The 15,657-nt window shown below is 46.1% G+C and overlaps 1 protein-coding gene across 3 annotated transcripts in view; it reads right to left on the reverse strand.

The window, feature by feature from the left end:
* Positions 1 to 15,657, reverse strand: part of TCF4 (transcription factor 4) — a 218,582-nt gene that overhangs the window by 58,954 nt on the left and 143,971 nt on the right. For 2 of the 3 annotated variants that reach the window (XM_071729832.1, XM_071729831.1), the window contains exon 1: positions 13,494 to 13,738. The exons of the other annotated variant lie outside the window; for it this stretch is intronic. In XM_071729832.1, the coding sequence (XP_071585933.1) occupies positions 13,494 to 13,562 (69 nt within the window). In that variant the 5' untranslated portion in view covers positions 13,563 to 13,738. Of the gene's footprint in view, positions 1 to 13,493; positions 13,739 to 15,657 lie in introns of those variants that run through there. 3 annotated transcript variants of the gene reach the window in all.

Genomic DNA, 15,657 nt, shown 5'->3' on the forward strand with positions numbered 1-15,657 from the left:
CTGCTGTACTGGAGAGAGGGAGAGCTGCACTGGCAGCAAAATACATCCATATATATGTATTTAATTTTGCAAAATTACAGATAATTCCATCAAAAGGTGGCCCAGAGCCTCCTGAGGAGCTCTGCTGACCCACTGGGATGCTGTGGTCCTCCCTTCCATGTGAAAAGTCAGCTGGAAAATGAGGCTCACAATGAACTAGGGAATGAAATATTGGGTTTATGTCTTATTTTAAAGTCTGCAGGATCAGATAAATTGAAGGAGCCCAACAGACTCTGGTGTGGAGCTGGGAAGGTTGGGGATGGAGATGCTGAGAGAGGGCAGAGGGACAGGCAAGGATGTTCTGGGAAACACCAAAAGTTCCCAACATTCCCCTTCTGCAAGCAGGGAGAGAACTTTGCAAGATGCAGTCAACAACCCCGTGGCTTTGCAGCTCCACAGTGTCCCAGCACTCTTTGATGAGGGCTCTACTCGTGGCCTTAACTTGCATTATATTTTATCCTAATGATTTTTGGCACCAGACTCCTGCATTTCACAGAATAGGATTTAATGAGTACCATATCTTTTTTTAACATTCTGCCAAACGCTCATTAAAATGCACTTGTGTTTTTTTTTTTTTTTTGGGGGGGGGGGTTGGGTTTTTTTTTTTGTTTTTTTTTTTTTTGCAACGCAATAGCGAGCTACACGAAACCAAAATATTAATGCAAATTGGCATTTCTAAGTTTAAAGTGGTATTTGCATAACAGGAACCAAACGTGGTGCAAGCTGAAAGACGGCACACAACACAAATGCCTCTTAACACCCTAATTATTCCAAGGGAGGAAAAAAAAAAAAAAAAAAAAAAAAGATGGTTTGTGCATACCAGGATAAAGCATCTGCCAGTTTGTGACACTGTTATCTCCTGATGCCCAGTCTCACCAAGAAAAAAGTGTCTGCAAAGCCCCTGCCCTCGCTGGAGCTGATACGGGAGATAGGTCCAAACCGCAGCTCTCAGCCCCGGGAACGCCTTGATGCAACCATCCCTGTCCCCCCAGAAAACCCCACAAGAGGCCTTTGACTACGTGGCTGCCAGCAGCAGAGGAAGATGAGCTTGTAGTTGAGAGCCCCAAGCCAAGCCAAAGGTATCCCTGGTCTAATAAAGCCCTCGTTAGCTGGAGTCATCAGTAGCTCCAAGCACGGCCGGGCAGGAACCAGGTTTGGGAGTGACACAGCAAAATGTCCCTAAAATGTTTGTCTCTCCCACACGTGGAAAGGAGCTACGACTCAAAAAACCAATTACTCCCTACCGTGGGTGTCACCAGACCAAAGGACATCTCTGCTGGGCCATCAGCACCTGGAATAAATCTCCAAAGCTTCCCCGAGGCACGAGCTGCTTTGCTTACCCACGGATCTGCAGTTGCTGCAGGGGTCCCACTGGAAGAGCTGCTTTGAAAACTGAACCCGACCACCCCTCTGGTTGAATTCTCAGAAAACATAAAAGCAACCCCATCACGAAGCCTTCCAAACCCTCTGAAGCAAGCACTAAAGGTAGAAATGCTCAAAACTGCCCACCTGAAAGTGCTCCCACCTGGGTGCCGGTGACTGCAAGCACAGAGGTGAAGTCTGGATTTACAGTTCCTGTCTCTTTTTTTGCAAGGAAGAGGGCTGGAATCTCCTCCAGCTGGGAGGCTGATGATGCCCAGATTCCAGCACATGAATATTTCCAGTGAAGTCACTGCACGTGTGGACGTGCTTACTAGGACTCAGTCTACAACTTACAGCATGTTAAAACAATAATTTATTTTTTTTAAAATCCCTTTTTCTGCAAATGACAACTCCACAGGAATACCCAGAGCCTTACAAAATTGCTCTGTCTGACTGGAAATTCAGGATGTGCAAACAGAGCAGCTCCACAGCCACACACAGAGGATTTAAACACCCATTAAAGGAGCCTCAGAACCACAGGTGACAGCCAGCAGCAGCCCATCCATCCACTCTTGCTGCATTCAAATTTCCCCCCAAATATTTTTCCTTAGAGCACTATTATATTTTGAAAGCATTTGTCATCTGCTTTTAAACAAAAAAAAAAAACAACAAAACAAAACCAAACATAAATGCTGTGACTGTCCTAGTGCTGGACCCAGGGCTCACTTGGGCCACATCCCTCAATGCAGAACCCGGGGCAGGCACAGGCTGTTCCCTCCTGGATTTAGGAGCCTGTCCCACAGACCTAAAAATGCTGTCATTTCCTCTGAGATCAAATTCAGAGCTCGAGGATACAAGAAGGATTGTTTAACATGGCGTGATTCTATTTACTGGGTCTTTTTTCCCCCCTCTTTTTTTTTTTTTTTTTTTTTTTTTTTTTTTTCCTCCCCCCCTCAGCACAGTAAAAGTTGCTCTGAAAAAAATTTGCTAAGGCTATAAATAAACCACTGCAAGCAAATTACCATCCTATGAGTTAATGGCACACCAAATTAAAGACCTCAGCCTAGATCTTTTGAAGACCTACGACTGCAACCTCAAAACTGTGGCAGATCTCTGCAGGCAACCAGAAAGATGAACTTATTCCATATTCCAGCTTCCACAGATCTGGGTGTGTGGTTCAGGCAGCGAGGGGGATTATCAGACCCAGGCTTCTGCCAGAAGTGATCAGCACAGAGCTGTCTATACATGTGTAATTTTATTTTCCCCTCCAAGGTGCCCTCTCTTGGCTTTGGCAGAAGCAACAACCCTTCTCCAGGAGACAGATGTGTGCTGGCACCAAGCTTGCAGATTTTTTCACCAGGGGAGATGATGCTCCCTGGGAATAGGGGGGGGAATATTTATTTCTTCTCGATGCTGAAGCAGACTATTAAATTATGGTTCCCTAGACCTCACTGAGTAGGGATGCTCCACGGTCACAGAGATGCTCAGGAGTGGCCACCTTCTGCTCAGAAATCATGTGGCACTGGTGTGAGAAAGGGGAATGGGGAGGAAAAAAGAAAGGGGAAAAAAAAAATTAAGATAATGAAAAAAAAAAAAAAAAAAGGAGAAAGAAAAAGAAAAAATGAAAAGGGAAAAAAAGGGGGGAGGAATTTAAAAAAATAATTAACAAAATCTCTCCTGGCAGTGCTGGTGGCTCTCTGGCACCAGGACCTGAACTGGGACCAGTCCCCCTCAGTCCAGCTCTGCCTGCAGCAGATTAGCACAAAGGCATTGTATTCTAATGAGTCGCTGAAAACAACATGTGCTCAACTTCTGCAACAGGGAGCACTTTGGAAAATCCTGATTTAGGAAGTCAAAGAAAAAACACACCCAAAAAACCCACCCGAAAAAACAACATTTGTTGTTGTTTTCCTGAGAAAAACAGCCACTGTTTTGTCCAGAAGATGCCTTTTAGTGACAAGTCCCAAGTCTCAAAGGGTGGGAAAAGAAAAAGTCGGGTTGGGTTCTTCAGCTCAAGTTGCCCTGGAGCCTTCCTGCCTTGCATTCCCAAATCCCTGGGATCAGCCCCCTTTCCCTGCCCTTCCCAGCTCCTTCCCAGGTGTTCGGGGGAGAAGCAGCCGCAGCTCCCGGCAGCTCCCGTCCCTCCGATTCCCGCAGCTCTCCCGGTTCCCAAAGCCCAGGAATGGCAGGGAAGATGGCTGATCCCGACCTCTCCCTCCCTTTGCCAGCCCAACTTCCCATCGGGAAGCACCGGGAGCACAGGGACATCTCGGGAAGGGCTGAACCATGCTGTGGATTTACCTCCCAAGGCAAGAAATCCATTCGGTTTTCTGCTTCCATCCCTCCCTACCTCCCCTCTGCCACAGCTGAGGAGTGTGGGGTTTTTTTTTTTTTGGGTTTTTTTTTTTTTTGCATTCTGGAAATAGTGTTAACTCTGAAAACTCTCCAATCCAAAAGCCCTGGCAAGATTTGGGGTGTATTTCTGCAAGCTGTGAAGCTGCAGGGGGAAGGGAGAGAGACGCAGCCCGGATCAGGTGTTGGGAAAGCAGACGGATTCAAATCTGCTGTAACTCCAAATCTGGAATTGTCTCAGCACCTCAAACAACCACCACTTAGAAGACATTGATAGCTTAATCATTTCTTGCTCAGCTCTCCAGTTCTTCCCATTTTACACGCTCACAAGCCACGTTTGTGAGCAGCTGAACTGGAATTTTTCTTTATTCCCCTTTCCCAACGCTCGAATTAAAGGTGGGGAGAAGCAGCAAGTGCAAGAACAAATATTTAGCTAAAACACAGAAAGGAAGAAATAAAACCACAGCAGTCCTGGGAGGTGGGAAGGTCCCGTGGGTGCTCCTGGGCTGCCAGCCCAGCATCCCCTGGGGACAGTGGGATCGAGACCACTTCCAGCCTCACCTTGCTGGGATTCTGCCCTCAATTAATATTTCTGTGAAGGGAAAAAGAACCCTGCAGAACCTGTGACTTTCCTGTGCCACAGCCACTCATCTCACCCCCTGTACACCTTTGATATTTCCTTGCAGAGACCTCCTGCAGCAGGGATCCCAGAGTACCACCTCTCCCCTCCATTTGCATGGGTTTTTTTTTTTTTTTCTGCTACCGTTTCTCTTCCTCTCCCTTTTGCACGAAGGAGCCACTGCAAAAAAACCCAAACCAGAACAAACCAGCAAAGCCTCTTTTTTAAACCCACTGCTGGTCCCTTCCAGCCCTCCCAAAGGCAGTGGGGAAGCAGCCCCTGTGCCCTGCAGCAAACCCGACTGGAAGGGCAGGTGCAGGGATAATAATATGCTGGGGAATCAACTTTTTTCCCTCTGATTTGTCAGCTTAGCTTCCTAACACCATTAGGAATGTAAACATTCCTGCAATTTCGATTTAAAAGTCAATAAAATAATGGGGTGCAGAACTTACCCTGCTTAATTTTTTAAGTAATACATTTGATTATTTTAATCACGTCAGTACTTAACTGAATGGGTTTAAATATGCATGTTACAGCAATTTGGTTTGGTTTAGTCATTAGAAAGCCATTGAGGAATTCAGCATTATTCTTTTTTTTTCTTTAAAAAAAAAAAAAAAAAAAGGATAAAAAAGGGGCAGCTAGCTGTGCTACATGAGACCTTTTACAAGAAGTTGTCCTTGAGGGGTGAGTTATTTGGGTGCTGTTTTCCAGGAGCTACGACTGCTGCTAGAATGGATTTCAGGGGCAAAAAAATAAGACAAGAAACCCGACGTTTAGGGCTACTACCAGAATATAAGAAAACTGATACCCCAGCTGCTGGATAAACTCTTTTTACTGCAATTTTAAAGGCCACTCTGCCACCAAGCAGCTATTTTTAAAGCGCCTTGTGCCGCTGCCACCCCTTTTGTCAGGGAGAGCACCCACCCCTGCTCCCAGCTCCTCACCCCGCGGGCTGGGGAGGTGAAAAAGCCAAGTCAAATGTTAGCTGGGATTGTCCCCAGCCCCTTGTCACTCGTCCCTCACCCTCCATGGCAGCAGCTGCAGAAAAAACTTCCCCTCCAGCGAGCGGCCCCGCGTCGCTCCAGCCCCGGGGAGCCAAGGGATGCTGAGGTTGGGCACCCTGGAACCTCCCAGCACCCAGCTGGTTTCCTCCTTCCAGCCCCCCGACCTGCTTTTCATTACCAAAAGGGTTTAAAGAACAATTTGATCTTGTGCCCGTGAGTTTTCACTCCTGTGCAGACACCTAATAAAGCTCTGCAGGTGCATGAAATTTCCTCCCGCTCCAACTTTAGGGAGGGTTTGATTTTTTTTTTTTTTTTTTTTGGGGGGGGGGGTTTGTTTTTTGTTTTTTCTTATTGCTTTGGTTTTTCTGGTTGGTTGGGTTTTTTTTAAGTATCATTACAGGCAAAACAAAGGTCCTTACAGGGGGCCAAAAATCCCACAATTGCAGAGAGCCAATGGCTGAGTGTAGCAGCATTTGTGAGCAGGAAAGTTTGAAATGCAGAGGGAAAAAGATGGGTGCTGTGATTCCCCCAGCTTGGGGAAGAGCTGAGAGCATCCAGAGCTGAAGCTCAGCCCTGGGAAACCAGAGAATCCCCCAGCACAAAAGGACAAATCCCTCAGTACCAGAGGTTTCCTAGAATCATAGAATCATAGCATTAGCTGGGTTGGAAGGGACCTCAGAGATCATCAAGTCCAACCCTTGTTGTTTCCTTCTGCTCCTCCTTAAACTCCCAACTTCTGAAGTCCTTTGCATTTAGAGGAGGTAAGGGTGGAATGATGCTTGCTTGGGAAAAACAGCCAACCAAAAACCCAACAGCAAGGAAAACCAAGCAAACAAAACCCCAAACACTCCCCCCCCTAAAAAAACCCACCCCCAAAAAACTTAAAAATTAAGACAGATAAATTTGAGAAAATCGAGACCTGCCCTGAATCTGGGGGGAGAACCATTTCCCCCCAAATGGAATCTCTTCTTTGGGATTTTTAGGGTGAGTTTCTCTTGCTGTGCCACAACAAAGCTTGACACCAAATATTTGGAGCTACCTGCTGGGCCAGGGCGTCCCCCCCACCAAAGCCCCAGAGACCTACAGGAACTTTTTAATGAGCCTGAGAACTTCTCCAGGGTAAAAAGGAGCAGGGCAGAGAGCTCCTTGCTGATGTCATGAGCCCTGCTGGCCGTGAGAGCTTTTGAAGACCCAGACAATAAAAAAATACAAACATTTTGGAGATGAAAACACCGGGTGCACCCTCACCCAGGTTACTTCAATGCAGCATCCCATTATTTTCACAAGTGCAGGTTGAGTTTTGTTACCAAATGCTGGCTAAAACGTGCTTATGTGGCACTGGAATTTGAGAAGGAGGATTTTCTTATATTCTGTTTGAAAAAAAAATAAAATAAAAATATCCAGGAATAGTTTAAAGATGCCCTGGCAGTATCTGAGGAGGAAGGCTGAGAGCCAGGCAGCAACCTCAGCACTGCAAAATGCCCCCTGAAAGTTGTCCCCCAGATCACCTTTGCAAAAAACTTTATTTTTTTTTTAATAATAAAAGAGATGAGGAAAAAAAAAAAAATAAAAGGACAGGTGCCTGATGCCCATAGCAGTTGCCTTCCCCCAGGCTGCAGCACTGCACCACACTCCTCTCCCCATCAGGCTGCAAAACTTCAAAAAATAATTAAAAAAAAAAAATAATTAAAAAAGTAAAAATTTCCACCGCTCCCAGAGCGTCACAAAATCCAAAAGAAAATGGCCAACACAGGTTACAATATTAATTTTTTTTTAAATAAATGCCCTGTGAGAAAGAACCACATCCCACGTCTCCAAAGTGCCACGGCAATTTTACAGTAAAGCAAGGCTAATGCAAACCAGATTGATACTGAAACAGGAAACAAACAATTCTTCTGCACAATTTCCTGTAGATCAATTGGAAAGGTATTTAAAGACTGCACCAGGCATCAGATCTTTTGTTAACCCCCCCAGCCCTGCCCACAAAAAAGCAGCTCAGAACATACACTGAGATGTCAACACCCGAGCATCATTTGCCCTACCAGCAACCTAGAACCAAATAAAATAAAATTCTATTTATCGTTTCTTTTTGAGGAAAAAAAACCAAGCCAAAACAACCCTCCCCCCCCCCCCAAAAAAAAAAATTAAAAAAAAACAAACCAAAAAAGTCCCCCCCCTGTAATAATTCCCAGGCTGGCACAGATGCAGAGGTGAAGTTCACTTCTGATCAGCATATGCTGGTAACATCCTGCATGAATCCAGAGCCTTAATAATTCCTAAAATATTTCAGCAAAATCCAGCTCTGCAAACGAGGCCTCTTCTATTTCCACCACAGAAAGCAATCAGAGCTACCAGGTGTAAATTTTAATTACTGAGTTATCCTCACCCTTAAAACCAGAGCTACACAGACAGAGAGGAAATTTCTTCCATTTCTTTTCCTCAAGAGCATCAAACCCAAACCCAGTGATGGTGTCAAAGCGTCTGTCTGTGTTTATATGGATATATATTTATATAAAACCCTATATTTATTGTTTTATGTAGATTGCTACCATTTACAAACTGTTGTGTGGTTGTTCTCAGCAGGGAACCTACAAGATGATATGAATCCAGGATAGAAACACACAGCCCTCCCCTAAAGCCCACAAATATTGGGGCAGTCTTGAAAATATTTGGAATTTTGCTGACAAAGGACTCAGCACTTTTACCTAAGCATGGATCTACACACATGGATTTCAAATCAGGCAGCCTGAGCTACTCCTAGGTGGATGCCATTCCATAAGGAGTAGTAAATTTAATGCTACTCTCCAACAAAATCGATCCCTACACTTGGGGAGTTTCAAGCCTTTTGCAACTTTTGCTAATAATTTTATTTTTTTTTTTTACGACCTGGGCATCAGGATTCCCAGTATTCAAACCCAGGCAGTGCTGGAAACAAAGCCCAACCCTAAACCTCATGCTGAACTCCAAAAAAAAGCCAAAAAAAAAAGGATGCCCGGACACGAGCCCCTCCGTCCCCTTCTGAGCTCTCCTCCTGGTGCTCCAGCAGCCCCCCCCGTGCCATTCACAACTCTGCACTTGTCATTTTTAAGCCTGGTCCCTGGAATTATGGCACTCCTTGGCCTAACCCATCAGCAGGAATGATACCAGGGAGCATTCATCCTCCTCGAGGAACTTTATGGGCTTGAAAAGCTCTCTAATAAGAACAGCAGACGGAATGTAAACAGGAAAAACTCATCAGCGTTCGCTTTTTTTTTTTTTTTTAAACTTTTTTTTTTTTTTTTGGTGATTTGATGACTTGACAAATAACTATTTTTCAAAGCCAACTTAGTTCGGGAGCTGGGCTGAAGCTCGTTAGGATAAAGCAAAAAAGAGCAATTACAATAATTACAGGTTTCCCTATATGATTTAACACATGCGCACGGCGGGAGCGGATGCCGGGAGCTTGAGACACCATTTCAAGGAAATTTGGCCACTTTTGGTTGTCCTTTCCCCGGGCAATCATTCCTCCTCCAGAGCCCCACGCATGGGGACACCTTGTCTGTGGCCAAACAACCCTTTTTTCCTCCAACCTGGGCCAGAGGGGCCGGGGACGAGGCGATTCTGCAAACTGGGCTTTAGCTCCCGCGGCCGTCTGTCCGTCCGTCCGTCCCCTGGCAGGTAATGCAATGTGTCACCTCCTAAAATATCCCCAAAACAGCTCGGGTAACAGGCAGCAAGGCTTAGGGGACAAAAATGGCTCGTCTGGTTTCCTTGCTTCCTACGTAATCAAAGTGTTCATCTAGTTAATCACAGCTAATAGTGCTCACTTCCAACTCGCCGCTAAAATGCCTTTTTTTATAATATATTTGGGGGGGGAAAAAGGGTGTCAAGAGCTCCAGGTTTCTCCCTCACCCCCCCCCCGCTGTCATATTATCTTCCCACTTGATTATTTGGTGGCCCCTGCTATTGTTTTCAGGTTTTCTAAGCCAAATATCCTGTCGCAAAGGGATGGGAAGGGAAAGATTCCTTCCCGATGAACCTCAGGAAACAGCTCAAGGCACAGAGTGCTCTCCCAGAGACTCAAACCTCCCAGAGACTCCTCTCCTCAAACACCCTGCCAGCCACAGGGAAAAAAAAAAAAGGCAAGTTGCAGAAAATGTGCAATACAGCCTTTATGACAGTTTAATTTTTTTTTTCCCAGCAGTTTTTTGTGGCTCCTGTAGCCAACGGCGCTCGTCTTCCCACAGCAACTTGGATTGAGAGGGCTTTGGAATGATTTTGCTTGCTATTTTTTCTTTTTTTTTTCCTTCTTTCTTTTGTTTATTCCCAGGGAAGACCTGCTTCCGCTGCCTGCCTGCAGTTCAGAGAGTTCAAACTGAATTTAAACAAGTAATTGACTTGTCGCTGGGAAAAAAAAAGGGAAAGGGAAAAAAAAGGGAAAGGGAAAAAAAAGGGAAAGGGAAAAAAAAGGGAAAGGGGAAAAAAAAGGGAAAGGGGAAAAAAAAGGGAAAGGGGAAAAAAAAGGGGAAGGGGAAAAAAAAGGGGAAGGGGAAAAAAAAGGGGAAGGGGAAAAAAAAGGGGAAGGGGAAAAAAAGGGGAAGGGGAAAAAAAGGGGAAGGAAAAAAAAAGGGAAAGGGAAAGGGAAAGGGAAAAAAAATGGGAAAGGGAAAAAAAGGGAAGAAAAAAAGGGAAAGAAAAAAAAGGGAAAGAAAAAAAGGGAAAGAAAAAAAGGGAAAGAAAAAAAGGGAAAGAAAAAAAGGGAAAGAAAAAAAGGGAAAGAAAAAAAGGGAAAGAAAAAAAGGGAAAGAAAAAAAGGGAAAGAAAAAAAGGGAAAGAAAAAAGGGAAAGAAAAAAGGGAAAGAAAAAAGGGAAAGAAAAAAGGGAAAGAAAAAAGGGAAAGAAAAAAGGGAAAGAAAAAAGGGAAAGAAAAAAAGGGAAAGAAAAAAAGGGAAAGAAAAAAGGGAAAGAAAAAAAGGGAAAGAAAAAAAGGGAAAGAAAAAAAGGGAAAGAAAAAAAGGGAAAGAAAAAAAGGGAAAGAAAAAAAGGGAAAGAAAAAAAGGGAAAGAAAAAAAGGGAAAGAAAAAAAGGGAAAGAAAAAAAGGGAAAGAAAAAAAGGGAAAGAAAAAAAGGGAAAGAAAAAAGGAAAGAGAAAAAAATTGAAAAAGAAAAAAGGAAGAGGAACGAAAATGGAAAGGGACAAAAAAAAGGAAAGGAACCAAAAAAGGAAAGGAACAAAAAAAGGAAAGAGACAAGAAAAGGAAAGAGACAAGAAAAGGAAAGAGACAAGAAAAGGAAAGAGACAAGAAAAGGAAAGAGACAAGAAAAGGAAAGAGACAAGAAAAGGAAAGAGACAAGAAAAGGAAAGAGACAAGAAAAGGAAAGAGACAAGAAAAGGAAAGAGACAAGAAAAGGAAAGAGACAAGAAAAGGAGAAAAAAGGGAAAGGAAAAAGGAAAGGAACAAAAAAGGGGAAAGGAGAAAGGGAAGAAAAAGAATGGAACAAAAGGAAAAGGAAAGGAACGAAATAAGGGAAAGGAACAAGAAAAAACAAATAAAAAGGAAAGAACAAACAAAACAAAAAAAAAACAGCCAAGAGAAAAAAGGGAAAGGAGAAGGAAAAAAGGGTAAAGGAGAAAAACAAAGGGAAAGGAATAAAACGGAAAAGGAGGGGAAGGAAAAAAAAAAAAAAAAAAAAAAAAAGGGAAAGGAACAACTAAAAAGGGGAAGGAGGCCAGAAAGGAGGAATTGGGAAGTCTCTTTCCTGCAGAGCGGTGGGAGCTGAGCTCCCAGCCCCGGCTGAAGGCCTCAGAGCCCGGTGCGGAGGGAGCTGCGGCCCCGCTCCCGCCTGGCATCCCGCACCCGCTGGCACCGCACCAAGCGCTGCACAATGCGGCCCCGAACAATGCCGGCTCCAGAGAACACCCCGACCCTCTGACAAGTGCTGCGGGGACCCTCGGGGACACCCACCCCCTCCCCGGCCACGGCACCAGCCCCGCTCCTGCCCTGCCAGCTGCGGGGCAGGGTGCGGGGTGGCAGTGCCACCGTGCCCGCGGTGTCGCGGGGCCCCTGCCCCGGCTCTTTGTGCTGGGGAAGAGCCGAGGCCAGGCTGGCTTTTCCCAACCACCTTTTCCATCCGTGCCTAGGAAGCGTCTCCCCACGCCGGAGCCGTCCTGGGTTTCCCAAATCCCACCTTTATGCAAAAAAAAACCCAAAAAAACCAACCCGAAACGAAAGCAACCTAACAACCTCCCGCAAAAAAAAAAAATAAAAAATAAAATATAAAGCAGAGGGGCAAAGGGTCTGGGAGCTCTGTGATGTCCCATTCTGCAGTTTTCTGTCGCGACGACAGGCAGCTGGCACCAGGCGATGGGCTGAGGGCTCCCAGCCCGGGGGACACCGGGCGCTTTGCTCCCTCTGCTTCCTGACTTCAGGCGAAAGAAATCCAACCCAAATAAACACAGACACAAATAAAACCAGAGGGGTCGGGAGGGGAAGAGGGGGGGTGTTAAAAAACCCACCCCACCTGAACCCAAAGGAAACCCCCCGGAGCTCGCTGCCACCTCCACCTCGCTGCCCCGCTGCTCCTTAACCCTCCCCACCGCCCCCCCCAAAAAAAAAAAATTAAGAAAAATGAAGTTGCTCTAAGTGTTGAAAATTGTTTGCCGGGGCCCTGCCACCGAGCCAGCGCCGTGCATCGCTGCTTCCTGTTTACAGGCGCCTGTCGCCAGGATTTTATTACTTACTGAGGATGAATAGCAGCGTTTAGAACTTTTTTTTTTTTTTTTTTTCGCTTTTAAAGCTGCTGGGGCTGGCTGGCCGGCCCTGCCATCCATGGGAATGTCAAGGTAGGTTTTAGGTGTGGTTTGGAACAGCTCTGGGATAGGAAGAATTAATTTAAAAAAAAGAAAAAGAAAAAAAATTTAAAAGAAAAAAAAAAAAAAAGCTTTGCAGGAAATTTACTAATTTCTTTTTTCTTTTTTTTTTGCATAATTTTCCATCCCAACTCTTTTCTTTTTTCCTTCTGCAAATTCCCTTCTAAGCAACCCAAGCATCCCGCGAGAAGGTTATTTGCAAAATATTCAAAACAAAAGAGAAAGCCCCCCCCTTCCCTCGCTCCCCAAGCATATTTAGGAGGAAAAAAAAAAATTAAAAAAAAAAATAAAAAATCTCAGTTATCCAAACAGATGTTCGGGGGCAGAGCGGCTCTCTCTGCCGCCGAGAGGTTCGGAGCAGAGGCCGGGGGATGGCACAGATGCCTCCACAGCCCCGCGGAGCTTTGCTCCATCCCCTCCTCCTCCTCCTCCTAAGCCGGGATAAAACTCTCCCGGTCTCCTTTCGGCCGCCCTGCCCGGGATCAGATGGAAGGCAGAGAAAGTTGGAAGCAGGCAGAGGGGACCTGCACCCCCCCCTTCCCCTCCCACCCTTGCCCGATTTGCTTTTCCTCTCCCTTCAGCAACAGTTCCCCTCCTTACCTCGCCCTCCCCCCCTTCTCCCCCCCCCCCAAAATATTTTAAAATACACTGAAATCCTTTTTCCTTCGCAAGACCCAGCCAGGGAGAGAGAGAGAAAAAAAAAATAATAAAAAAAATAAACCTCCAGATGGCAAGTATAAACCTTCTGCTGGGGTTATGCACAAAATACCAGACACTTTTTTTTTTTTTTTTTTTTTTTTCCGTTCCTTTTTCTTAAATAAAGCGGTTCTGTTGGGAGGGGAGAAAAAAAAAAAAAAAAGGAGGGGGGCCCTAAGTCAGAAATGGGGCTTTTGGGTCATTTTCTGTTACCTTCTGACTACTCGAGCGGCGGCCGCGGGGCGAGCTGGGGATACCGGGGGGGGGTGGTGGTGGTGATGGCTCCGCGGCCGCGCAGCCCCGCTCCGCTCCCTCCTTCTTTTATTCTAACTTCCCCCCAAACTTTTTACCGCGACCGTACGCATTAAAAAAGAAACCAACCAACCAACAACAACAACAACAAAAAAAAAAAATAAAAGAAGGGGGGATAAAACCCCAAAGCTCCTAGAGGCGAACTGAAGCGGCGGGCGCAGCCCCCGGCGCAGCGCGGAGGATGCTCGTCCCCACCTCTCCTCCCCCCCCCCTTCCCAAACTTCTCCAAATTACACCTTTAATTACCGCGCCTGCTTACCGCTTTCCCATTATAGTAGTACATCAAAGAGTTGCCGCCCATGCCGGGGATCGTGTATGCGCAGTACATGGTCCCGCCGTCCCCCGCCGCTCCCGCTCGCTCCCAACTTTTTTATTTCAAACTCGCTTCTCCCTTTTTTCACAACAATTCCTCCACTCGCATGTTCCCATATGGCCGGGCCAGGCGCGCTCAATATGCAAAGCAGGGCGAGACCATTCGCCGCGCGGGGGCGGAGGCTGCGCGCCCCCCCTCCCGCCTCCCCTTTCCCCGCGCACCGCCCCGCGCCCGCGCACCGCCCCGCGGAGCCGGGCCCAGTACCGAGCGGAATACAAATGCGCTTAATTGCCTCTCCCCCGCCCTCCCTCTCGGTTTTTTCCTTTTTTTTTTTTTTTTTTTTTCGTGGTTTTTCTTTTTCGTCGTGGGTTGTTTTTTTTTTGTTGTTTTTTTTTTTTTTTTTCGGTTTTAATTTGATTAAAAAGCGAGTGGCAGGAAGGGAATCGTATGATGCACATCTAATAACTCCGCCATCTGTCCGTGCTGCTGGCGCGCTCCCAGCATTGTGCGCAGCTGCCGCGGCCCGCCCGCGCCCCGCGCAGCCCCGCGCACCCTTTGCCCTCTCTATTTTCCTTCTTTTCTTAATAAAAAAAATATATTTCTTCCTTTTTTTTTTTTTTTTCTTCATTTTTCTTTCTTTTTTTTTTTTTTTTAAATACCACATCTCCCGCGCGGTCCCGGTGCGCAGCGCCCTGCGCGGTGCCGGCCAACGGGGTGTGGGGGGGAAAATAAGGGGAGGGATGAGGGAAAAGGATGGAAACGGGGTAGAGGGGGGGGGATATAACACCACCACCACCCCCCCCCTTGTCGGGACTGACTTGAGCTTGCCAAATTCCGAGCATCACAGGAAAGGAGGGCCCCTGGGAATTGCTCCCAAATGAAACTAAATCATTTGCATATGCCGAAGCAAAATGCCATCCGAGCATCCAGCCAGGCTCCGGGCTCAACTTTAATAATTCAAAGCACCTATTTCCTTACCCCTCGCCACCACATACACTATTAATCAACGACAAAGAGATGGTGAGGGCAACGCCGGAGCTGTCGCGACAGCAAAGTTTTGCTTTCATACTTTCCCCCCCCCCACCATCCCATCCCATCCCTCCCACCACCTCCTCTCAGCTCCAGCGTGTAGCTGTGGACCGGGGGGAGGGGGGTGTTGGAAAATCCAGGAGGGAAGGATGAGCTGAGGTTTATCTAACTCACTTGTTCTGCATTTATTCGGGAGGTCCCCGGAGGTTTGGGTAAACAGTACTTGAATTATAATCACACATTTCATTCGAATTTCATGCTTTGAGGATTTTTTCCTCATTAGAACAGTTAGTTGTCAATCTGACACGATCACATTTGTAACCTTTAAACCACCCTCGGCGTCTAAAATACACCGGGCCAAAAAAAAAAAAAAAAAAAATAAAATAAAAAAAAAAAATTCCCCACGACACCCGGGTCAGCGAGTGACAAAATACTCCCATGGAAAGGGGCAGAGAAGGCTCCTCGGCTTGGGGGCTTCCCCTCCCACGGGTGACACCTTCACCTTCCCAGCAAATCCACTCTCTAAAACTGACCTTAGGTATTAATGCTCCGGAGGTGAAAAAGGAACAAAGTGCTTTGATCATTTATTTACAATAAACAAAAAAAAGAAGAAAAATCCCAACCTCGGAAGGGTTTTCCGAAGGACTCGAGGCAGCTCTTCCCTCCTGCAGCTGCAAGCAGCAAACGGGGTATTTCCACCCGTAATAAAAGCTGCAGTTTCACAGCTCCACACAAAGTTATACAACTAGCATTACATTTTGAGTACAAATTTTACCACAAAACGACATTGGATGGGCCTTTAAATCATCTAACTTAATCGCTTTCCTGCCAGGGAAACAACCCCCTAACCTCAGCAGAAACAGATTTTTTTTTTTTTTTTTTTTTTTTTCTGACTGGCACCAAATAATTCTAAATATTTCAGGTAGGTGATGGAGAGAGAGCCCCGTGCTTGGGCAGAGCAAAGAGTCATGAGAAACCCTGGGGGATTTCAGGCTGGGTTTTGCAACCCTGGAGTGGGGAGCAGTCCAACTTCATTTGGATCCTGTCATCCCAGTGCTTTGGTTCTCCTGGATGGGAAAAT

This window comes from Heliangelus exortis, chromosome W (genome assembly GCF_036169615.1).
Source record: "Heliangelus exortis chromosome W, bHelExo1.hap1, whole genome shotgun sequence".
In the NCBI taxonomy this organism is placed as follows: domain Eukaryota; kingdom Metazoa; phylum Chordata; class Aves; order Apodiformes; family Trochilidae; genus Heliangelus; species Heliangelus exortis.